The sequence below is a fragment of the Colletes gigas genome, unplaced genomic scaffold, assembly GCF_013123115.1.
Source record: "Colletes gigas isolate AHSC1104 unplaced genomic scaffold, ASM1312311v1 Colletes_gigas_Sc00016, whole genome shotgun sequence".
Taxonomy (NCBI): Eukaryota; Metazoa; Arthropoda; class Insecta; order Hymenoptera; family Colletidae; genus Colletes; species Colletes gigas.
Genome location: NW_025106645.1, coordinates 5,798,111 through 5,823,238, shown reverse-complemented (window position 1 = coordinate 5,823,238; position 25,128 = coordinate 5,798,111). Strand labels below are relative to the sequence as shown.

At 37.7% G+C, this 25,128-nt stretch overlaps 3 protein-coding genes across 8 annotated transcripts in view; 1 reads left to right on the top strand and 2 right to left on the bottom strand.

The window, feature by feature from the left end:
- Positions 1–329: 329 nt before the first annotated feature.
- LOC122400285 (transmembrane protein 184C) lies at positions 330–7,658 on the top strand. Its single transcript, XM_043401663.1, has 7 exons — positions 330–534; positions 622–933; positions 4,056–4,092; positions 4,171–4,448; positions 4,517–4,723; positions 4,797–5,012; positions 5,819–7,658. The coding sequence occupies exons 2-7, from the start codon at positions 686–688 to the stop codon at positions 6,099–6,101; spliced, it is 1,269 nt and encodes a 422-aa protein (XP_043257598.1). The 5' UTR covers positions 330–534; positions 622–685; the 3' UTR covers positions 6,102–7,658.
- A 408-nt stretch (positions 7,659–8,066) lies between these two features.
- LOC122400281 (dynamin-like 120 kDa protein, mitochondrial) lies at positions 8,067–16,778 on the bottom strand. 5 transcript variants are annotated; one of them, XM_043401652.1, is made up of 19 exons: positions 16,694–16,778; positions 16,545–16,584; positions 15,966–16,209; positions 15,420–15,555; positions 15,220–15,330; positions 13,479–13,523; positions 12,855–12,941; positions 12,635–12,771; positions 12,383–12,546; positions 12,061–12,325; positions 11,634–11,825; positions 11,351–11,535; positions 11,067–11,228; positions 10,317–10,504; positions 10,025–10,239; positions 9,689–9,946; positions 9,395–9,595; positions 9,103–9,307; positions 8,067–8,845 (listed from the first exon to the last, which is right to left on the bottom strand). In XM_043401652.1, the coding sequence occupies exons 2-19, from the start codon at positions 16,571–16,573 to the stop codon at positions 8,781–8,783; spliced, it is 2,889 nt and encodes a 962-aa protein (XP_043257587.1). In that variant the 5' UTR covers positions 16,574–16,584; positions 16,694–16,778; the 3' UTR covers positions 8,067–8,780. The 5 variants fall into 5 exon arrangements, with proteins under 5 accessions (XP_043257587.1, XP_043257586.1, XP_043257589.1 ...); XM_043401651.1 differs by having other exon boundaries at positions 16,545–16,770; XM_043401654.1 differs by lacking the exon at positions 12,855–12,941 and having other exon boundaries at positions 16,545–16,770.
- A 680-nt stretch (positions 16,779–17,458) lies between these two features.
- The window catches only part of LOC122400280, a 249,626-nt gene continuing 241,956 nt past the window's right edge, over positions 17,459–25,128 (bottom strand). For both annotated transcript variants that reach the window (XM_043401650.1, XM_043401649.1), the window contains exons 7-8: positions 23,808–24,334; positions 17,459–22,761 (exon numbers count right to left, since the gene is read on the bottom strand). In XM_043401650.1, coding sequence (XP_043257585.1) covers positions 19,854–22,761; positions 23,808–24,334 — 3,435 coding nt within the window. In that variant the 3' untranslated portion in view covers positions 17,459–19,853. The remainder of the gene's footprint in view (positions 22,762–23,807; positions 24,335–25,128) is intronic.

Genomic DNA, 25,128 nt, shown 5'->3' with positions numbered 1-25,128 from the left:
ATCTACAGCATATTGATGCAGTTCTGCACTATCGCAGAAAGTTTGTTACTTGAATGGCATTTTCCAGTAGCCTGCTAATCAAAATAGACTAAAGTACTCTTTTTCAAGTAGCATATAGTAAAAAGATCACTTTACATCCAACTGAAACTTACTTTATTTACATCGAACATCAGAAACTAAAAGAAGCACTTTAACGTTTCTAACAAATTTCAAGGGATCCGAACAAATTAAATTTAATAACAGCGCGACTATCGGATCGCATAATTGATGACGAGGGGGTTAAAAGGAAGTTTCCCCCCTTTGTACTGTCACCGTCAGCTGATCAGTCGTTGATTCATCGTGTCCGACAATATTGTTATGAGATTTTTTTATACCTCGTTACGCCATTTATTATTTACGCTATCGATGATATTGCTGCGTCGAACGTTGTGAAACGTGCTCGTCGAGTGAACGATTGTTTCAATTTTTTCGTCTTCGATGGAAGCGTTGTTTAAACCCGTCAATTTGTCCTCCGAGTCGAGGAACGTTAGCTAGGTTCGTCATAACCTAAAGAGACATTTTATCCACGCGAAATGCGAATTTTTAAATTACTCCGTAACAAAGTGTCGTTTCTATTTGCAGAAGTTCCAGCGGACTGACTGGAAAATAATGTGATATCTTTTTTCTTTTTAAATCTATTAAAGTGATGGCATCTGTTTGTCGCCGTTGGCGGCTATGGATTTTACCAGTTCTAACGTGTCTATACGCGCTCCTTATTATAATCGTGGTGCCTATTTTAATAGCAAATTCCATTAAAAATGGTTTTGAACAACAAGATCAAGGAGCGCTCGTTGGTGGTGCATTTGTGTTGCTGGCATTGCCCATTGCTTTCTATGAAATTGTACAACATATGATATATTACACGCAACCCAGGCTGCAGAAGTATATAATAAGGTAAGTCGGTGACTATTTGTTGGGTTTATTTTAGAAGTACAGTCTAAAATAGCTTAAGCTAATATTTCTTAAATCGTGGTCTGCAAACACATTGCTAAAGTTTTAGGAGTTCTCTGAAGAAAGATTGAAATATAATATTATAAAAGACAAAGATTTCATTCTTATTAAGGTAGTCTAATCTGGGGTCTCTATGGGGTATAATTATGTTTTAAATTATGTTGAAAGAATAAGAATTTAATTCTGCTCTAGAAATCCATTAAAAATTTTCCTTTTTCCAGAGGGTTTGAGGAAAATTGAAATTTGAGAAACATTGGCTTGAGCGAATAGGGTATTATGAAGAGAATAAAATATTAGAAAATCATAGATAAACAATGCTAAATGACCTGATTTAAAAAAGTCAAAGAGATAAATTTAAATCTTTTTACTTCATACGATATTACAAGCAATAGCTGATATTAGTGTATGACTATAGTCTTACTGCTGTGTTTGAAGTACCCATAGCAAAATTGGAGTGGCTCTAGTTTTACACTTACAATATTTAATACAATTTAAAAGTAGTAAAGATTTTTAGTTCACAAATCTATATACCTATGGCAGACAGAATAACTAATAAAGTAAACCAATTGATAATAATATGTGTAGAATTGAATTGAAGAAAAATTTTTGAGAAGTAATGTTCCTGATATATTAATTCTTTTCCTTTAATCGTATGTAATACTTGTACCATAACTTTGCTTCCTTAAAATCTTTGCAGGTAGATAACAACAAATAAACATCATACATGATATATCATAAAATAAATATCTACATATCTACAATGCTTATAAAAGTATATCTATCGGGGTACAGTCTAAATAATCTCTGTAGATTATAAAAGGTAGAGCTATCTCTTTTTTGCAGCAAGTTCTTCAATTATATAAGAAAATTTGAATTAATCAATCTGATCAATCAAAGTCTGATTACTTGATACATAGTACTATATACCTGATAAGCACATATATTATAAAGGTAGTTGGGTTGTTACTTAAGCATAAAGGATTGTACTTTAATTTGATGCTTAAAACAAAATGTAGAAATTTATTCTAAAAATTGTAAATAAAAATTATGATAATAGTAGCAATTTAAATAAATGAGATTTGATTAAGTAAAGTATAAAATTTTGATATTAAACGATACCATGTTGTTCTGTAAATGTTACGTTTTTTCAAAAATTTATAAAATTTGGAGAAAGAGTAGATATACATAGATTTATTTGTAATATTATGTAATTTTCATCTGAATAGTATTATGCAAATCTTTACATTATAAGTCTGCATGCTGCAACTTCGAATTGTAATAGAATATTAAATAAGAAATATTACAAATTTTTTTTCTCGAAAAACGGGACAGCCCCTATAAAATTTAGGCACACAAGATCGTAGAACTGTATTGATTGACTTTTGACACAGTAAAGGTCAAGGGCTAGAGACATAGCTAAAGACTATAAATGAATAACACCACTGTTTACAAAGTTTATGAATCTTAAATTTCATCAATTACAGAATACTACACGTGTAGAGGGAGATTTTACGTTTGTTCATTATTAACGTTATCATCATTCACTGTATAAAAAGACTTTCTGCTGCAAAGGGAAACTAAAATCTGTCTATTTTTAATCATAGTTTAAATAGAAAGGAAGAAATTTAAATGGGGACTATATCATAAAGGCCATTTTTCTGCAAAACTGATGTAGAACTAAATATTTCGCTTATAGTTTAAACATTTATGTATATTGTTAAATGTATTTTTTGTGACTAAAATATGTACATAAAATTTAAGATTGTGAATGCAATGTTTGTGTAGTACATATTTACAGTAAAAACCGAGACACGGTCGAGTTTTATTCTAATTTTTTACAATTTTTAAAATTACTAAATGTTAAAATCGTAGTGCACGTACAACACCTTTAAGTGATTCCAACATATTGTTATGCAATTTTCTAAACCGTTGCTCATGCACGCGTAGCTATCGATCTAATTTTTATGTACCGGGTATTCTACAACTACGCAACGTTCCACGAAATAGTAATACAGTTAAATCTCGATTTAGCGGGCTAATTAGAGGAGCAGGTGTTTCTAAAATCCTAATGTTCAGAAAATAGTATCTATAAAAAATCAAAGGTCCGTTTAATAACAAATTATATATTTTATATTGAAAACTAAAAATTTCGTTATATTGAGAGTACCAACAGTAAACAAAATCATATATTTATTTTATTCAGAAAGTAAATTGAGATTTCCCTGTAGTTATAAGTGAATATTACATAAAGATGAAAGTTTCTTGCTGAACTACCGTATGAAAGTAATAATTGTATATGTATTTATGCAGGATGTTCAGCCACTCTTGGGAAAAATTTTAATGGGGGATTCTAGAGGCTAAAATAAGACGAAAATCAAGAATATCAATTTGTCGATGGAGGCTTCGTTAAAAAGTTATTAACAATTAAATTTAAAAATTTCAAATCGTTCTGGAAAAATTATTTTCGGTTGCGGGGGTCAATTACAATCATTTTTGGTGAATAGACATACCCCAAAAATCCTACCCACTTTCTAGAAAAAAATTCGAGGAGTGAAATATTTCGACGGGGGAAAAAAATTCCAAATCGTTTTGGAAAAATTATTTTCGGTTGCGGTGGTCAATTACAATCATTTTTGGTGAATAGACATATCCCCGAAATCCTGCGCATTTTCTAGAAAAAAATTCGAGGAGTGAAATATTTCGACGGGGGAAAAAAATTCCAAATCGTTTTGGAAAAATTATTTTCGGTTGCAGGAGTCAATTACAATCATTTTTGGTGAATAGACATACCCCAGAAATCCTGCGCATTTTCGAGAAAAAAATTCAGTACGGGTGGAACTTTAAACGTTAATAACTTTTTAACGAAGCCTCCATCAACAAATTGGTATTCTTGATTTTCGTCGTATTTTGGCCTCCAGAATCCCCCATTAAAATTTTTCTCAGGGGTGGCCGAGCACCCTGTATAATCAGTTTTACAACTTGAATGACTAAAAAAGAGTAGACATAAGAATATCAAGTTTAAAGTTGATCGATTATGATTAATTTAATTTTACTGTTTATTTTAGGATATTATGGATGGTACCAATTTATGCAGTGAATGCTGTAGGTGTACACCTCTAAGTTCCTTTATAATGATAAATTTTTTTCGTTTTGTTGATAATGCCGTTTGTACTTGTACAGTGGCTTGGGCTCGTTTACCCCGAGGGCAGTATATACGTGGACAGTTTGAGAGAGTGCTACGAAGCCTATGTAATATATAATTTTATGATGTATTTATTGGCCTACTTGGATGCGGATCGTCAGTTGGAACATAGACTTGAAATGTCTCCTCAGGTACATCACATGTTCCCGTTGTGTTGTTTGCCTGACTGGGAGATGGGAAGGGAATTTGTACATATGTGCAAACATGGGATATTGCAATATACTGCTGTTAGGCCTATATCAACTTTAATATCATTGTAAGTGTTGTGCAGGAAATTTTTAAGACTTGGCGCGGCAACAGAAGTATATTCAAATATTTTTCCAGTATTTGCGAGCTCAATGGTGTATACGGGGAAGGTGAATTCAGAACAGACGTCGCTTTTCCATACATGATCGCAGTGAATAACTTATCGCAATTCGTCGCCATGTATTGTTTGGTGCTTTTCTATCGTGCCAACGCAGAGGCTTTAAAACCAATGAAACCAATTGGCAAGTTTCTGTGCATCAAAGCGGTCGTGTTCTTCTCCTTCTTGTAAGTTTCCGCGACCGTATTCCATCAGTTCATGCATATGACACGTGCCTAACATCGTTTCTTTATTTTACAGTCAAGGAGTAATGATCGCGTTGTTGGTGTACTTCGATGTCATATCAAGTATCTTTAATACGAGGAACGTGGATGATATCAGAAATATATCATCGAAGCTGCAGGATTTCCTAATATGTATCGAGATGTTTCTAGCGGCGGTGGCTCATCATTATAGTTTTACTTACAAACCTTTTGTAAATCTAGCTCAAGGACAAGCATGGTGGGACGCATTCAGGTAATCGAAAATAGTTAAAGATTCCGTCTTTCTGTCGATGTTCTTTTTATATTTCGAAAAAGGTGATCAATATTTTATTTTCGTAAAATTTTCCTGCACGCGTGGAAAGCGTAGAATTGAGGGCCTTGTGCTATTGCCGGCGCGTGGACGCCGGTTGACCCGACTAAACTAATCGCGATGAGTGTGGCTGCAAAAAGACATTCACCCCTATCTGCTTGAAAATTCCATGGAGCGAATTTTGATTAAGCTCTTCTGGACATTAGCAAGTGGATGGGTTTAGTGGTTTACAATAGTTCATCTTAGGATTTTTGTATAATTTTGGAGAACAGTATCACCGTACGCCATAAATCAGGGGTGGCGAACTGGCGAACTGGCGACAAGCGAGTCAGTTGTGGCTCCATCTATATCTTTCTGTTCCGCTCAAGTGCAGAAGGCCCCCCCTCCCTCTACCTATTGCGCAGAGCCTCGAGACGAAACGTGACGCGCAGTCTGATGGTGGGAGAATCGGTGATAGTGGGACTCGTAACTCTCGGAGAAGTTCGCCACCCTTTGTGTAAGTTAATCACGTCGGTCTACGAGGTAAGTGGATTCTCCTATATGGCTGCAGCCCTACCATCGCCGTGAGTCAGTCAACTCTGCCCGCCGGCAGTAGTGGAAGTACATTTGACACACAAAAAACCTGAAACATTATTTCGTTGTTCTCGATTATCGTCTCACTTTTTACTAAACGAATTATATTTCCTCGAATAATTTACTCATTGATCGAATGATGTATTCACAAAGTACTTCTACCGCCTGATTCGCAGAGCCATGTGGGATGTCTCTGACGTACACAATGATATCAAAGAGCATCTAGGCGTAGTAGGATCGTCGTTGAGTCGCAGGATACGTGGTCGTAGTGCTTATCAGCAAGCTTGGGGGAGCGCGACGGAACGTACGTCTCTGCTCCCCGAGGCGACGGTGATCACGGCCAGAAGCGCGCCCGCGTGTTCCTTTTCCGGTTACAATACAGGCGAAGCTGACGGGATGCCCGGTACCGTCGATCTTATTCCAGATATGCAGGATTCCAGCAACGTGGTAAAAACGTAACTCATCAATAAATAAGTCTAAATTAAGAGCATTGAACAAGGCCATTTTGTCTGGGACAATTTATCCGATATTAATCTGTTGTATTGCTAGGATTATACGTTTAAGCAGAGAAGTATAGTTTTGCAACGAGCGTTTTCCCTGTACTGTACAAATTCTCATTCTACCGTTTCTAACGACACGCGCGACATCCGATACGAATTAAAGATCTAACACATCACGTCCATTTTACGAGAACGCTTTCTTTCCTCTTGATTTGCGGCCAAACTATCGCCTCTCGAGTTACCAATGATGTACTACCAAATAATTGTATATAATAATGTTTATACTTAGAACAATATATCGGTACAGTCATATTTATAAACGTGTTGCGCTATTTATTGTTGATTTATCAACCCCAGAAGTGCACAACACACTTCTCTCTATTCACGCTGGGCAGAGTTGGGCGTTGCTTCCATGATAAATTTCTGTTTGTATAAAGATTCGAAGAAATTTGCATGTCGTTTGCAACGATCGTCTGGATGTTGTGTTTGTTACCTAATACGTCTTGTACGACTTCTTGATCGATGGGAATTTTGCCCGACTCTCGAAACATCGAATATACCGTAAATAACGAGGGAAAAGAAATTGAACATTCCTGCCAAATGTACATCATTGTTTAATTTTATATTAGCTACGACGGATATCAAATTATATACGAAGGAAGGAATATTTAAATACGTACGATTTTAATGCACCGACGATCAGCGAAAATTGAGCTGGTATTGTCAAACAATGGGTGAACTTAAAATTAAAATTTTCGTCCTGTGTCGTTGATGCGTTAATTCACGCTACACATAAGTTTACATCATATCGACCTGTTTCTCGTGCATAAGTGGTGTTTATTATCATAGAAAGACATCTAGTGGAAACATTTTATTTTGTATATTTTTAGAATGATAGTTTTGACAAAAATTCTTTTTATTTGGTCAATGAAAGTTTACCAATTTTAGAAGAAATTGCGAATTCACGCGAACGCGTACGAACATCAAATATTTTATCAGACGTTCGGACCAAAAAGAGGGTATATTTTACGTCTGAGTTAGTATCTTCAGAATTTACTAACGGATCAGAGACACTAGCTTTTCTGGCTGACATAGTCATTTACATCGTCAATTAAACTTCAAAGAAAAGAACAATATTTTTAATATGTTCCTACAATGTTGGTTATAACTTTGTAACATATTGGGAACCATTAGTTATTTATTAATATGAATTTATAAATAGGAATAAATTTCATCAAAATACGTTTTAAAACTTCACGGTACCACGAGAAGGATCTTAGGCATAGATTGCGTATTTTAATAATCTCTACCACTTTTGTACAAAAAGATATCTCAATTTCGTAAGTACTTAACAAGCGATTCTGTTAAGTGTCAATGACAAACTTCCTGGATGAGAAAAGATTATACAATAAAAAAAAGTTTCAAAACAACACCGTCTACATACATAAAATTACGTCTATCGAACAATACTCGTCGCGTTTTTTAATCTACAGTCAAGGACAAAAGTGTTCGTACAGAAAACACGTAGAAATAAAAAATTCTAAAATTTCTATATTAATAATTATATTTAAATATATATAATTGTATAATAAAGGGGTAAGTATCTGGGCATTCAAGACTGATATATGGAACAGGTGCTAGAATGATTTATCTTTGAGGAATTATGATGTTACAGTTGGCATGCAATATCTACAATCCAATATACAGTTTTTTTTTTATTACCACGTCCTTACTGTACGAATACTTCTCTTTCACTATACGTTTGCATTTAATTTATTTGCCAAATTAGGAAAATTGCTTTTATTTATTACGTTTTTAATACAAATACTTCATCCTTATAACGTATTTTACTTTTATTAAAAACTACTTTAAGAAATTTTCAGTACGCATTTTACATCTAAAAAGTGTCGAAAACACTCGCTATGTGTGTATATTCCTTTATTTTAATCATTTCTCCTATGCATACAGCGTTTGTTTATCCCATTCGTTCTGTATACATGGACGTATATACAATACGATGACTATTTATATTAAATGTGTACATAAATTAAATACATTTTTTTTATTTTACATCTACAGTCATCATGTTATCAAACATGTGCATTATTCGATGAGTATATGAAGCGATGTCTGAAATTTTTATGCTATTTGCTTTTGCATGGTTAACGACTGAGCAGAAAAACGTGTTGCCAAATGCGTAAATCGTAAATCATAGACGCTGCACGATCATTATACGTATTCAACGGTAATTTCATTGTTAAAACCGAACAATGAATTCGTACGTCGGAACTGTGTTTTTTTTTAATTGTATAGTGTCTCTAGAAATTGATGACTAGTAATAATCTGTCCCGTCGTTTGATGATGAGAAATGTAAATTAATATGTAAACATTCGCGCATTAGCCACCAGGGCTATCATACAAGATGATTATCTCGCTGGATGCACCAAGAACGGTAATCGCAATTCTCTCGATTTTAACATTATATCGACATCAGGTTTTAATGTCACGGCAATGTTACCACCGGGCGAATTGCGGCTACCGCTTTCCGGATCTCTAGTAAGAGAATCACTCTGTATTATTTATCACATGTCACGCACCACAGGTTTGAACTATCCACAATATTCTTAGTTTATTCTCTTCATTTCTCTTTGTTTAGCGCTTGAATAAATTCTTCAAGCTTCTCCTGGATCTGCCTAACACGTTCTGGAACACAAAATTAGCGTGACAATAACCAAATAATCGACTTAAACCATGCTTGTATTGGAAGTATTTTAAACCTAAACAAAGCTAAACAAAGCTAAAAATTGAAGTCGATTATTTGGTCAAATATCTCGATTTCTGTATCGAATTACGAATCGATTCAAGGTAGATGTCTGTCCCGTTAGACGAAAGCTTAACATTCTGTTATAGGAGATTATTTTAAAAACAGGCAAATTTTATTATCAAGTGAAAAAACTTACTAAGTTCCTCTGCCAACGTAACTCGTCTTCCCGTTAGTAACTTATACTTGATTTTGGCGTCTTGGCTGTAATCTTCCAATACCTCTTTAATTTCTTTATCTAATCTACGAGCTTCGCGATTCATGATTTGTTGTCGAAGGGCGTTAGCGGTGACTTTCAACATTTGTTGAATCCTCCAAAACAGCACGACATCGTTACATTCCATCTGCGTCAATATTAAAAAATTATTCACAAAATATCGGAACCAAACAGACCAATGAATTTCATTTTTAGCAATTCTAATTTTGCATACTTCATTTTCGTGCCCCGTGTGGTACAAATAAAATCCTTTTTTACAATCGTACGCCCTGGCCAAAGTTTGTTGTAGAAAGAATTTCCTGTAAATATGATGCCACGTTTCACGAACAAATTCACTGTCGACCTCCAGACCATTTTGTTGCAAGTTTTTTTTAATTGTCGTGAGCTCGTCCTGCGATAGAACGGGATCGTGTTTCTGTCCACAGAAAAAAGATATATCGATACTCTTCTAATTTCAAACCTCAACCGAAACAGTAAATAATCACAAGTTCTCACTCTCGCCTCTTACTTTATCCGAATGCAGAATTTTATCCAATTCATTTTTCACCGCTGTACGATTCTGTTGCTCTTCGTTTTTCCTTCGCCAGTACATCCATTGCTCCGTCCTGCCAGGTCCCAACATTTCGTACAAAATTTTCTCCGTACTATTCAGTTTCTCCTTGACAGAGTTTTCCAAGAAACGCACTGCCTGATCCCAGTCCCGTTTGTCGTTCACGCTTCTGTCTTCCAAAGTGTTCAGTTGAATAACGCGTAACATTTCAGATGCCTAAGAATATTCATGTTTTTATGGTCAGTTACTTAATCCAACGGGAATAGCAAGACGCAAACTGCTCGGTAAATTTACTTTTTCTTCCCAAGTATGTCGACCCATCGCCTCGTTAATGACCGCGTTTTTTAAATTGTCAAAAATGTCGTCGTGGTCGGCGCTCAATCGCGCTTGGCTAATAAAATGAAGAAACTCTTGCTGCAAAGATTCCCAACCGCTCTCAACGCTCTGAGCTGGCAATTGTTGTTCCGCCCATTGTCGAAGTTTTATATCGACAGTTGTGTTGAACGTACCTGAATTAGAAAAGTGTTTATTAGTATAAGTGTGAATTAGTAAAGTGCATCGCGCCGTTATTGTATAATTCGTGTACCAGGGTCTCCACTTTGAGCAGCGGGCAAGTAGATGTTCTCGAACACATGCATGCTAACTTTGTCCCAAATTTTGACTAACAATTTCTCTTCCCAATGTCGTGGTGAAACTTGGGACAAGTTCACAATTTCGTCCAGTATCTCTCCCCGGGCTTTCTCAAAAAGTTCGTCTTTATCCAATTCCCTCAACCTACGTAAAACAGGATATCTTATTTTATTTAGATAATATCCAAGTTTACCAAAACGTACACATGCTTTTGTCAATTACGTAAGGTTTTAAAATTTGCATAGCTAGAAAATCGATATACTGGGTGTTCGACCCTGAGAAAAATTTTAATGGAAGATTCTGGGGGCCAAAATAAGACGAAAATCAAGAATACCAATTTATTGATCGAGGCTTCGTTAAAAAGTTATTAACGTTTAAAGTTCCGCTTGTAGAACGGCGACCCGCGCACAGCTGCGTGCGCATGACAGTGGTTCTCACTCAGCTTGAGAAACTCCTTACAGTTTTTACAGGCGGAACTTTAAACGTTAACAACTTTTTAACGAAGCCTCCATCAACAAATTGGTATTCTTGATTTTCGTCTTATTTTGGCCCCTAGAATCTCCCGTTAAAATTTTTCCCAGGAATAACCGAACACCGTGTATAGTGTTGTCTGTAAAATCATAAAAAAAATTTCAATTTTACTTGACTTCAACGTGAACTCGCTCGAGAAACTTTTGTCGATGTGTTTTACGGTTGAACCGTTTACCTTGGGAAATTATTTTTCCATTCTGTTTCAAGATTGAACCTAGTTGCTTTAAATGCGTCTGCCTGTTGTTCGACAGTCTCGCGGACCATTTTCCAAAAACACTCCGCAACCGCGAGACTAAGATTTTTCGTAGTAACCTGGCTAGACATCGCTAAACCATCCCTGTTCAAGAGTCATGAAAATGGTCAGTTTCAATTAGCAGGGTGTTCTACAGATTTCCATACAAACGTATGCTCCCCTGTACTACACCCTATATGTTTACGTGCCTGTGCACGAATACATACTTGAAGAGCTTCGAATTCCTAAAGAACTTTTCCTCGTAAGTTCTGATCGTTTCTATGCTGTCATCTTTCTTACCGCGACCAGTGACGACAGCGAAATAACCTAACGCTTTCATAGGGAACAATTTACCAGACAGAATTTTACGAAGTCGGTCGGGACTTGCCAAATTTTCCTCCGCTAGATCTACCTATTAACGTCAACGTACTGTAAAATTAATCACCTCGAACCTAAAATCTTTTCTGTAATTTTCAAAACGTCGAAACACCACTCTAGATGTTGTTGTACCTTCGTTAAAACAAAGATCGTCCGTTTGCCAGAGGGGTCCATCTTCGACACAAGATCTGTCACGTTGCTTCTTTCAGCATCCACAGATCCATCTTGGATGCAGAGGATAATCGCGTTGGGGTTGCTCATATATTGCTCAGACATTTGTCGAATCGCATCCCGGGTATCTTCGGCCATGTCTACCGTAACTGTCTGTTGCAAAAGTTTTCTAAATTTCAAGCATCGTCTCGAGAAATGGGGATCAAAAAAATTTGAAATTAAATATGTATTCTTTAACCACTTCAGGGTCCTGGAAGCTCAAAGAAATGTTCTCAAAACGGAATAGAAATTGGCATTAATTGCTTTCCAACAAAGGGTCAATGATTACATGTTCACCCGTGACAGACACTTAAGGGGTTAAACATACTTTGTTCAAACGATCTCTTACACTAATTATACCAGGCAGATCAACCAGAACCATACGCTGAAGCCCCGGTCCTTTAACTGTCATCGATATTACATCCTGACTGACTGTCTTCCCATTTTTCACGCTATTTTTCATGCGATACTCGACTATGCGTCTGAGCTCAACTAATTCCGACTCCTTCGTTAAATCGAACTCTCTTGTACTGTCTTTAAATTGAGCTATATGATACGGGCCCTCGCTCAGAGTGACCTTAACTGGAGCTCTTGTCATCATTTCGCCACTACCTCTACAGTAAAATTATTAGCAGTTTTGCAGATACCTTTTAAATAATGTGTTTGATTACCTTGGAAATATCCTCGCCTGAGCAATCATTTCTAGCACGGATGTTTTACCAGAACTTTGATCACCGACGACTACTACCCTCGGTAAATGATCAGCAGTGGAATAAGCACTATCATAATCGCTAAGTTCGTCTAGAACATCACTATACATGTCGATTAAAGACTTCTAAAAAATATTTTATAATTACGGGATTGTAAAACAAAATGCCAGATCTTATATGGTGCATTAAAAACGTGCACTGCGGTTTAATTACTTTTATCTTTTTGTTGCTTAGTTTCTGATTGCCCCGTAAGAGCATCTGCTTTCGTAATTCTTTGTTTTCTCTCTCTAATCTTTCGAGTTCACGTTGATACTTCAATTGTATTTCCAGCACTTCCTCCTGCGTCTTTTCTTAAAGTATAATTGCGATATGTATAATTGTAAATTTAAAATACTTTTAAAGCATTGATTGTAGAACACTAATATGTACATACGAGCTTTCTTACGTTCTTCTTCGACATTATCGTCGATTAATGGTCGAGCAAACGCAACAGAATTGTTTAAGAGTTGATCCTTTGTTTCTGTTTCAGAAGATATTTAAATCTCAATAATGTGTTAGGGTAGTTAGCAAGAAAGCTGGTAATCCATAACAATAACATTTTGCTGATCAAGCGAGTGATATGCGAGTGCAATATTGAAGCAGATGATAAGGGAATAACTAGTATTTAGAAATTATTTTATCCAATATATAAATTCTCGTTTGGTTCAATGTACGTGGAAATCAGCAAAATATTAATATCAAACATAAAACACGCGATACTTGTGATAAATTACTAATAATAATACATTAAATTTAAACTTTATTAAACACTATGATTAAGAGGCAACCGTGATTTTGTTAAAAATAAGGTTTAAAATTAATGAAAATGAAAAAAAAAAATAAACGGGTCTGTCCCATTCAGAATTTAAATTACATGTTTGCCCAAAATGATAAAAGACCAATATTAATGTCAATCGCAGGAATTAGAATTATCCTAAAATTATTTATGAATAATAAAAAAAAAAAAAAATGCTGAATGGACAGACTTCGGATAATTCTGAGTTTTTTTTTTACACACCTGAATAAAGTTGGTTTACTAATGCCGAGATCGTGTGAAATATACCTGAACAGAACAGACCATATGATAAAATATTTTTAGACAAATACCTGGACAAATAGTGGCATTGTGTTTCAAGTACAAGCAAAATGGTTTTATGCAACAAACTGATATATGTGTATGTAAAAAATGGTTAAATGCATCCTAATTCCATCAGTTTTGCCAATCTATGAATTGGACTTAATTATTATTAACTTTGGGAATTTGTTGCATAAAACATTTTTTTTTTTTATTCTTTGTCCAATAGAGGCATGCGGGTTTCCGAAAATTACCAAATTTTGATTGTTGGGGCATGGATGGGAGGACGAGGATCAGTTTAGAGCGAAATTCCGAAATTTCAGAGACGTACAGACTTCTATCGAACGATATAAATATAACTATAACATATTACTTTATTAAATGGGATTAATACATACTGTTATACAGGGTGTTCAGCCAACCCTGGGAAAAATTTTAATGGGGTATTCTAGAGGCCAAAATACGACGAAAATCAAGAATATCAATTTGTTGATGGAGGCTTCGTTAAAAAGTTATTAACGTTTAAAGTTCCAACCGTTCTGAATTTTTTTCTCGAAAATGCGCAGGATTTCGGGGGTATGTCTATTCACCAAAAATGATTGTAATTGACCCCCGCAAACGAAAATAATTTTTTCAAAACGATTTGAAATTTTTTTTCCGTCGGAAAATTTCACACCTTTTCGAATTTTTTTCTAGAAAAGGGGTAGGATTTCGGGGGTATGTGTATTCACCAAAAATGATTGTAACTGACCCCTGCAATTAAATATAATTTTTCCAGAACGATTTGAAATTTTTTAATTTAATTGTTAATAACTTTTTAACGAAGCCTCAGTCAAGAAATTGATATTCTTGATTTTCGTCTTATTTTGACCCCTAAAATCTCCCATTAAAATTTTTCCCAGCAGTGGCCGAACACCCTGTATAATAACAAGGTACACATTTATTAGGAATTAAATCGTTTACTATCGAGCAGCACTAACATATCTTTCCTGTACTTGTCCCAAAACTTATAATTAACGGAGTAAAAATTTTAGCAACGATTTTAAATCTCCCAGAGCTAGGCTCGGATTATTTGAATTTATGCATGCAATTTTTCAGTTAAAAGTAACAAGTTCAGTGAGCAAATTTAACAACGAATTATCATTTTAGGCAAAAACTTTGCCATTTCGAAATTTAGTTTCTTAAATTTTTTGTCAAACTTTTTTGCCTAAAAATATTTTACACAGATTTGTTGCAACCAGAATTTAAATTACATTGTATATATCTTCTATTAAACCATTGATATAGTAGTGGAAAAGTTGCAATAAAAATATAAAGGAAAATTGCGACAACAATCAAGAAATGATTAAAAAAAAAAGCTGGTTAACTTAATCCTCCGGCAGGCGCGCTTTTTATCGTAAAACGAGCACCTTCTTTCGTACTCCGTACATGCGGAGGTGATATTATGAAAATTTAACTTTTGGGTCAAATAGATAGACAAACCCTCAAATGGGGAATAGAAAAAGGTCCAAAGTATACACGAGCGCGTCTACCGGAGGGTTAAACAAGTTGTAGCAACATAGCGATAATGTTAATGAGTGGACCTTTAGCATGCAATGATACAAAAATGAAAAAAAAAAAAAAAAAAAAACAAAATGAGAAATACAAAAAAACACAAAAATTACATTACAGGAAGTGCCCACACCTGATTCATTCTGGTCGATTTCTGCTGCCTTTATAGCATCATTCAGTCTTTGATCAAACCACTGTTTATATTGTCTATATTTAATTTCCCCATACTGCTTTAGAGCTGGATCTGTTTGTGTTTACCCATTGTTTACATCTATAATTCTTTTACCTTGCACATTTATTTACTTAAATAATTATGCAAGTATTGATACTCACCAATCTCTATTTTGTCTACTATACTATTTTTCACTGATAATAATGTTCCACGAAAATTTTGCCATTCACTTTCCTCTGGCAACCAGTCATTTAACCAGCTCAAGTCTGGTAAAACTTCTTTCCATTGCTCATATTTCTGAACAGAGAATAATAAAGCAAGATTTTAATGGGAAATTCTAGAGACAAAAATCAAGAATATCAATTTGTCGATCGAGGCATCGTTAAAAAGTTATTAAAAAATTTCAAATCATTCACGGAAAAATTATTTTCGTTTGCGGGGGTCAATTACGATCATTCTTGGTGAATAGACGCTCCCCCGAAATCCTACGTATTTTCGAGAAAAAAATTCGTTACTGAAAATATGCAGCGTGGCCAGAAATGTTTCTATAACTTTTTAAGGAAGCTTCAATCAACAAATTAGTATCTTTGATTTAAATCTTATTTTGGCCTCTACAATCTCCCATTAAAATTTTTCCCAGGGGTAGCCGAACACCCTGTACATACCAAATTATTTAAATCAGACTTCTGTAATTATATTATTTTTACCTTTTGTAATGTTACTCCACTACCAACTGCACCTCCCAATATAAGATACCGAATTTTCAATGCTCCTCTTAAAACTCTTCCAATTAACATGGCATACATGCGGTTTGGCTTTCCAAAATAACGTAGATGTGGTGATGATAATAGTGGCCTATAAATTCTGTTCATTCTGCCTGATGTCAAGTTCCTTGTACTGACAATAGACACAGGATATCGGGACGTCTTCGAGATCAGCAGAATGCTGTTCCTGGAAAATAGAGAACACTTCATACTTCACACATGAAAATATGTAAATCAGATTTGTGTTTTACATAATTTTTTTTTGTAAAAAATAAGAGAGGGCAAGTAATTAACTGCATTAGAATAAAGTTGGATGAACAATTAAATACTTGATTAAAGGAAATTTTGACAGTTTCAAAGATTCGCTCTGATGTGAGAGCATAACCTAAAAGTTGCGAAACTTGGCACATAAACAGGCAAGTACAAGTATGTCACGAAACTTAATATAGATCGTAAGTAATTCGGAAATTGTATTTCCCATTTTTTATAAGTTCGCCACTTTGGAAACTTAAATGATCTTACCCTATCTTGCCACAAAGAATTTGTTTCATTTTATGGGATACTGCTCAGCGGTATGATGTGAAAAACGATTATTAAAATATACTCTTTTTGGCGATATACATGTAGTATATTAAATCATGAATGTAAAACTTCTCTAAAATCAATCGTACTGTGATGCTTAGATTAACAATTCATCATTTCGTACTCCGACCTGTTTCAACAAGGCGCACGAGAATCGTAAAAGGGGATATACTGTTGGATAGTGGATACTATGAAAGCACATGCGTAAAAATATTTAGTATCCAGTGCTTGCAAACCGAATGAATAGTTCTAGATTTCGACCAATCACGTTGCGACAGTCGTACAGTCAAATAATCGTGACAAATTCAAAATTGCCTCGCTAATAGTTTTAGAAATGTAACGAATGGAAAGTACGTTTTCAATATGCATTAAAGAAGACCTATTTGTCACAGTTAAAATAAAGATTCATCTTATTTACAGTTGTAAAAATGATAAATATGTACGTGTTTTTATAGCTTTTTAGATTAGAATTTGAATTTTACCTGTGGAACAATTAAAGCTGGAACTATTCAAATATTTGAATATTACTATTCCGACGATTAAACGCGACGTATGCCCCTTAAATGAACAAGTTCAAAATCAGCGACATGTTTCTGCTACTTCTTCCGCCGATGTAAGGAATAAATGTAACAAAAATTTAATCTCGTATAACCGAAATACCCACCATATCGACACGAATATAGAATGTAACATGTTACTATTATAAAAGGGATTTTTAACAAATAACTTTATCAATTTTTCTTTTTCATTTTAATAGTATATATATGTATGTATTAACAAGTTATCTTCGTTTCTATCTAGTGTTGACTATAATTACTTTCAAGAAGAGGGCTCTGATCAATTCAGATTTATTTAAGTTCACTTTAAATTTGCTACATCAAAGCTATTTTCCGTGTACCACACTTTGACATACCCTGTACATACACGTTACAACGCAGAATAATGTATAAAATTCTACCATTTTGCCTTCTTAAAGAAGCTAGTCTCGCAAGCAAGGTTTCCCATTCATTCTATAATATATACCATCAGTAGTGATTCTTTAATGATTTTATTTTCCTTTGCAATCCTTATATTACAAAACATACTTTTCCAGACACATTGAAAATATGCTCTATGTACATCGGATTGTTGCCTAGATTTTTTGTGCTAAACATTTTTATGTCGTCGCTGTTGTTCTGGTTGTTTATCTTTACAGGAATAATATTAATAACTATTCGCATAGGCTTTCGTATATAATATGATTATGGCAGTACATTTACATTAAAGTCTATGTTTTTTTTTTTTATTCATTTCTGTTATACATTCAATTATTCTCTCGTATTTATATTCATATTTATATATACCTTTATTCATTTATTTATATATTTATATATGCATATATATACATATACCGTATATACATATATATATATACATATATATATCATATGAAAATCTACGGTACTTAGAATTATGTGCATCAACTAGGCGTACGAAAGGAAAGTTTCTATTTCTTTCTCCTTGCGTTTATCATAAGCTTCACCCTTAAATACGCGGCGATCATCAAACTTATTGATGACGCGACATGAGATCTAGGAATTCGAACACATCAAACAGAAACAAGAGGTTTTGTATTTAATGGTCAATGATGCGCTAAGCAGTTCCTCGAAAGTAGATTTCGATTCTGACGCTCGCAAAGAAAGCAATTGCCAGGCCGTAAAATAACCGGCGGAGTTTCCGTTTGTCAAATTTTGCGATATGTACGAATCACAAAAAAAAGCCGGCAAAAGCGCGCTACTTGATTGGACCCTAGTTTTACATCGTCCTTCAAGAGTCAAAAATCAGCTGTTATCGTCCGTTCTCTCTGTTTTATACATCGCAACACGTTTTCCCTTCCGTTTTTCTTGTTTTTCTTGTTTTTGTTTTTTGTAATTTTACCGATCGGTTACCCGAAGATCCGCTATGTTAACTAAAACGATACAAATGTCCTAGGTATTGTCTAAAGGTGCTCTTTTTCATACATTTTTTTTTCTGTTTCTTTTAATTTCCGCTATTTCTCACATTCAGTCTAATGTTAGATTATATTTATAGTATTTATAAGAGCTTGGAATCATTATATCCTTAACGTAATACGAGCTTGCTTTTTATCGTTAACGCCAAGCTGCTATGTACAGGTTGCCATTTTCGTTACGCAACTCTGTTGCCTCGGTCTCGCCCCGTAAAAATGAACATCACGCGTCTAATTGCCCCAGACGCGTTTCGCAACAACGAACAAATGATATTTCGAATTTCCCCTTGGCAGTACGTCCCATTTTGTTAATCGTTCGATGGAACAAATAAGCGTCGATTGTATAAATTTAAGCGTCCTGTTTCTACGGCTAAGATCATCTGCCATGAATTAAAGAACATTTAATGGAAAAAAAGAAAAGAACTAAATTCGCGCAATCGCGTAATGTCGTATACTTGAAAACGAATAACGAAGAAATCTATTAAAATAACAAATTGTTCTGGCCTACACGATAGTCTTTCATTCAACTGTCTCGAACTTCCTTTTAACCGTCTAATTGTGAACATTACAGACACAAACCGATTACGAACTGTTCCTTAGTCGGTCGTTCTTCAACAAAAGTCGACGATTCGATCTCCTGTTGCTACCTAACAACGGACTCGACTGTTCCGATGAACTCAATTTCTTCGTTCACCTTCACGAATCTAAGACTAGTATCAAAAGTCCTAGTTATGCTACACCTGTTTAGAAAAGTCTGTTCTATTTATCTGAACTGTAATCTTGGTATGCACGCGCGAAGAGAAACAAAACGATGTATTCCTCTGAGTGTTTCTACATATATATTCTTGAAATGCGTATCAAAATCGTATCGGTTTCATTTTTCTTTTCGCCCCTTTGTCGTTTATCGAGCAATTTTTCTTTTCTTTCGCCGGTGTTGTTACTACTCTCTTCTGGGGATCACTGACAATTCAGTCGTATCTCGGTATTTTCATTTATTTCATCAACCGTTTCAACAAACCTCCATGTAAAACACGTATCAAGAATTGCAGTCGTATTTTAGGTGCGTCGTTGGCTTCTGATTTCAGTAAAGAAACTGTGTCAAGAAGCTCGGTAACGAGACGCGAATCTGAGGTGTGTTTCATTCCAAGAATTGCGATCATCGTTGTTTCTGGATCATCCAATGATCGAGCAATGTTTCCCTGGTTTTAAGTAATGACACGCTGCTCCAGCGGTTCCTAGTCACTTCAGTCATGAAACACGTATCAAGAGGTGCTGTTTCTGTGCTTTTTGCTTTTCGCTTTTCCGGGTTCGAACTCGTCCTCGCTTCTCCGTCGTTTTTCCTTCAACTGTTTCTCCATGGCAAGCATGGTTATCATCCTCTTGTGAGAGTCACCGACGATCCAACCGTGTTGTTCTTGACGATCGTCTTCCTCCTCCTCGATCGCGGGAACCACCTCGAGCATCTCTTCCTCGTCGCTCGAACTGGACCAATAATACAACTGATTAGCAGCAGCACGTTTCCGTCGACCAATCGCCACTCCAACACCTTCCTCGACCTTGTTCCAAGACTTAGTCGTCTTCAGTTCCTCGTCGTCGGAATCTCGTCTACCACTGGAGGATCTGCGTTCTTTGTCTCTCGATCCCTTCGAGTCCGTTCGGTTCTTTGGCTTGTCAACCATCGGATTTTTACACTTCTTACTCGCGGTCGAGACTTTCGCATCCCCTTTTGGATTCTTTTTCGATTTCGTCGGGGACTTCGAATGTTTCTTTTGCTTCACAGAGGGTTCCTGGTTGTTTTCGGTCTCGTGGTTGGTCTCCGGGTGCGTGGACTTGTTGGAATCGATCTCCAGATCGCTCGTACCTTCGTTGTTCTTCTTAACGCAAACATCTTCCTCCGTTTTGTTCGGTTTCTTCTGTTTCTCCTTCGCCTGATGTTTCTTCTTCGGCGTTTGTTCCTGAACAGTTTTCTCATCGAACAGTTCCGTGTTTTCTGGCTCTTCTATACCGTTGTAGTCCATCTGCGGGTCGACGGAATTCTGTGCAAGAGACTCTTTCTTCTTCCCGAGCTCCCGCAGGATCTCCTCTTCTATGGCCTTCTGTTCCTTGGCTATCATTTGTTCGTGCTTCTTTTCAATGTACCTCTCTTTTCGTTTTTCCTTCGACTCCCTTTTCTGTTTACGCGGCTTCTCGTGGTCCGGTTTCTCGTTGGTCTTTCTACTGTCCTTCAGGCTTATTTCCTCGTCCGAACTGCTTATTTCTGCCAGCAGACCCTGCTTGCCGATGGCGCATTTCCTCTGCCTTCTGGTCGGTTGAAAATCCATTAAAATCCTTTCCTGTTCCTCTTGCATTTTTCTTAACTGCTGCTCCTTCCTCTTCTTCGACTCCTGCACCTTTCTGCTCAGGAACACATGTAGCGGAAGATTATCAGACTCCTTCTGCGGTTTCTCGTTGGTCGACAGCTTTTCTGGTAAAGCGAGAAGATCGTCGTCCTGCTCCTCTTCCTCCTGTTCTTCCACGCGACTAGGGCACTTCTCTATCGATTCCTCTATCGGATCGAACGTTTCGCTCATGAATTCTGTCGTCACCACCGTGTCGATATCCTCCATAGGTCTCGCGTCCTTGTTCATACCATCGTATTTCATTCCCAGATCGTTCTCCGCCTGATCCAAAAGATCCAAGGCTTCTTCCAACGGAATCAACTCGTCGTCCTGCATGAAGTCGGTTTTATTACCATCGTCCCTCTCTTGCGACAAAACTGGACTATGGACTCTACACTCGTCCGCTATATTCTGAGACTCTGTGATCGTCGGCTCCTCGATATCCGTATCGGCGATCGAACTGTCCTCCCTGTACAAATCGTCCAACGAGAAGTTCCCTTCGTACTGGTTCTCAGTTTCTTCGTCGGTGTTCCTCTGATCGTCCATGTCCTTCCTCTCGTCGATGACCAGAGGCTGATCCGACATCTCCGACTCGGACTTCTTATTGTCGCAGTCGTTTTTATTAACGTCGTTCTTCGAATCGTGATCCTCCCAGTCGTCCACGCGATCGTCGTTCTCCGAACAGTATTTGCTATCCGGTTCCTGGCTCTGCTCGACGCTTTCCAGCTCCGCGGTCTCTTTCGTGCATTTGCTCGCTTTCAGCTGCCTCTTCGCCTCGTAGTCCGCGTCCTCGCCGTCGAATTCGCTCTCGGACGAGGTGTACAGCTCCGCGAATATGTTCTGTTTACCCTTGGAGCAGGTTCTCTGGCTCTTGGAGATCCCCACGCCGACACCCTCGGTCTTCACCGCGATTCTGTACTCGTCGGAGCTGTCGTTCTCGTACCAGGCGTTCCTCGGCCTCTTCTTCGGATTTTTACTGCGCTTCTTCAGCTTCGAGTGCTTCAGATTCGGTTCCATTTGTCGTTTCGGCCGCGACTGCTTCCTCTCGATGTAGTCGTCCATCGGCCCGGTAATCTGTCGCTGTTGCTCCTCGCTCTGGAACGACTTCAACGCGCCTTTCGTTTTCGGGGCGAATTTCTCCAATTCCTTGAACTTCCGGTCTATCATCGATTCGAGTCTGGTGCTCAACGCCTCGCCGGTCTTTCCGTTCTCCAAACTCTCACCGATGGCCTTGGTCATCAAGCCCGCGACGTCGACCTCTTTGGATCTCAGGCAGCTCACCTCGTAACCTGGTCTACTTCTGTACGACATCACGCTGCCCAAATTAGGCTCCATTTGACTCTCCTCCTCGTCGAAGTCGTAGACATCTTTTATTCGGTTCGACGCGAACTCCTCCTTCCGTTCGAAAGTGTCGCGACGCTTCTTCCTCTCTACCAAACCTCCGTGCTCGCTGCGACGAATCAATGGGAACTCCTGGTGTTTCTTGGTCTTTTTCGTCTTACGCTGCCTGTGCACGTTCAGCTCCCGAAGTGCCGCCTCGCTCTTCGACTTCTCTTGCTGCTTACGCTCGTTCATCTCCTTCTTTTTCTCGAACAGCTCCTTGATGGGGTTCTTTATCTTTTTCTGTTGCTCTTTGGAAACGATTATCGGGCTTGGATCACGAGTTGAATCCTTGTGCAGGGAAGAGGCCTTCGCCGGCTCGACGTCGTCTTGAGACGCTGGATCCCCAGCCGTGGACGTTGGCGCTCGAGCACACGCCAGCTCTGCCAAGACCTTCATCGGTGTAGACCCACTGTGGACAGAATTATTATCGTGTATACTGATAGAAGTGGTTCTTCGATTCAAACATAACGCTATGACAAATGGAAAGTGATTTAATCCTTGATCGATTACTTAAATACTATTTTGAAGAATACTATAGCTAAATGAAAATTCAATCTTGGAAGTTTAAGCTTCTACGCAATAGCATTCGGTGTCAATGCGAGTGTTAGATAGTAATGGATTTACAGCCATTTGGTGCATATTTATTTTCCCGCGTTTCCGTTCGGAGGTTGCAAATATATTGCCAGACTGGTAATATACGAGAGAAACGTTTCTCCTGCTAGCATTTCCATCGTAACTGGATTGCAGTTTGGGCAAATAACGAACGTCAGAACGTATATTCTCGCCAGTGTTACGCGGAGTTACCCTGTCGCGTGTGGGTGGAGTGACAGGCTCAGATCAATACACAATACGAACGAATAGGAAACCGTTCAACGATGGTCGTTAGCTTTGCTTCTTATTTACTGTTATTTCTGTTCCAACTATTCGACTCTGTCCGGATGCTTGGCCAGCTCGAAAACTTGAGCGCAGTTCGTGCATTCCCCAGACTCGAGGTCCGGAATTTTGGAAGCACCGCGGAATTCAAAGACCCGGAGCACCAGTGACACAGATCCGGAGACCTTGCGATCTAGCGAACTAAAAATAGTTCAGATATACCGAGAGTGGAGGATTTTACAGTTTGGAGATTAAAGAAGTTTTTATTCGAATCGACCATCTTGAACTCGAGATCGACAAACCGCAGATTTAACGCAATGTCTACCAGTTTTTGAAACAGTTTCACTCTATCAACCGACTGAACAAAAACAAGAAATTACCGAGCCGATTAAGGGTGCAATCAACAGGTGTGGAGATGAAAAACTGGTTACTTGACGTTCGATCCATTGTGCAAATTGCATTTTTCACGGGAGGAGGTATTCGTAACAACAAACGTTTGAAAGTCGTGATTTTCAGGCCTCCAGTGAACGAAGCTAGCTAGAAACCGATCGTCGATTCCGTTGATTAAAGTAAATCACTCACTTGTGATCGTGCTTCCCATTGCTATGCAACAAGTTGGACAACGCTTTGTCCAACAAACCACCCAGCGCTGAGTTCATCTTGCTTTTAAAGCCAGAGGAGTCCAGGTTCATCTTTCCGGCGTTGGGCTGTTCCTGCAAACTTCTGACGTGCAGATCGTCGTTGTAGCCACCGTTCGAGAGATTCCCGCCAGACGGATGTCCCTGGTCCTGCGGATGACCGTACGAATTCCTCGTAGCGTCCTGTTCGTTGCTTTTGACGGGACGTTCATCGCCCGCGATCTCGTTGCTGCTCTTCTGGCCAAATGTGCTGGCTATCAGGCTCTCGCTCTCCCTCATGCGCTGCTGGATCTTGTCCCTCAGCTTGTTGTTGTGCTCGAACGCGACGTCCAGGCTATCCTCGTACCCGAGATTATCGGCTCGGGACATGTCCGGGCTGGCTGACCTGCTGGAGTGCTCGCTTCTCAGGTTTCGACCGCCTCGTTTCGGGTAATCCCTTTCTCTGGTGCTGTACATCTCTTCGCCCAGCAGCTGAAACGCGTTCAAACCGTGAATATCAATCGATCCAAGCTCCGAGACGACTTTAAATAAAAAAAACCTGAGCACCTTAGAGATCTATTCCGTGTACGCACAAAGTGGACCATTACAGAGATCGGAAGAGTCTTTGATCTTTCACGCGTGATCTGCACGAATTTTAGAAGCTCTTTTGAGAACTTGAAATGGGCCACTTTGTAGCACGCAACGTTATAATTTACAATCCAGGTTAATTAAATTGGATCTTCCGATCGTAACGGTAAAATTTCTTTGAAAATGTTTGTTGAACAATTAAAAAAAAAAAATATTCTAGGAGCCCTTCGTTCTGGTGCGTGTAATGTTAATATGGTCGAGGTGAGTTAGTAATGTCAAGCTGAACATTATTTTCTATTAAAAAAGGAGAAAAGGTTTTAACCCTTTGGAAACGTGTAGAATAATTAATGAATATTTCAGCGAGTGGCGAACAGAGAATGCGCTTTATTATGAAATTCAGGAAAGTGATTAGAGCTGTTTAATAATGCCCAGCATCGGTTACTCGCAATGGTCGTTAAACGATTTTATTCGACAGACACTACAGTATTGTCCGAATGGCAGACGAATGTCGTAACTACCGTACACACTAAGAAATGTCGAAGGAATGAGAGAACTACCTTTTGCATGCATACTGAGAGACATTGTCTGTATAAAGCTGGTTCATAGGTCCTGCAAACATTACCACAATAATGTATAGAGTATTCCCTTCCTGGAATTCCATGTAAGGGTGTAATCCATTTCGTTACCGAATCTTTATT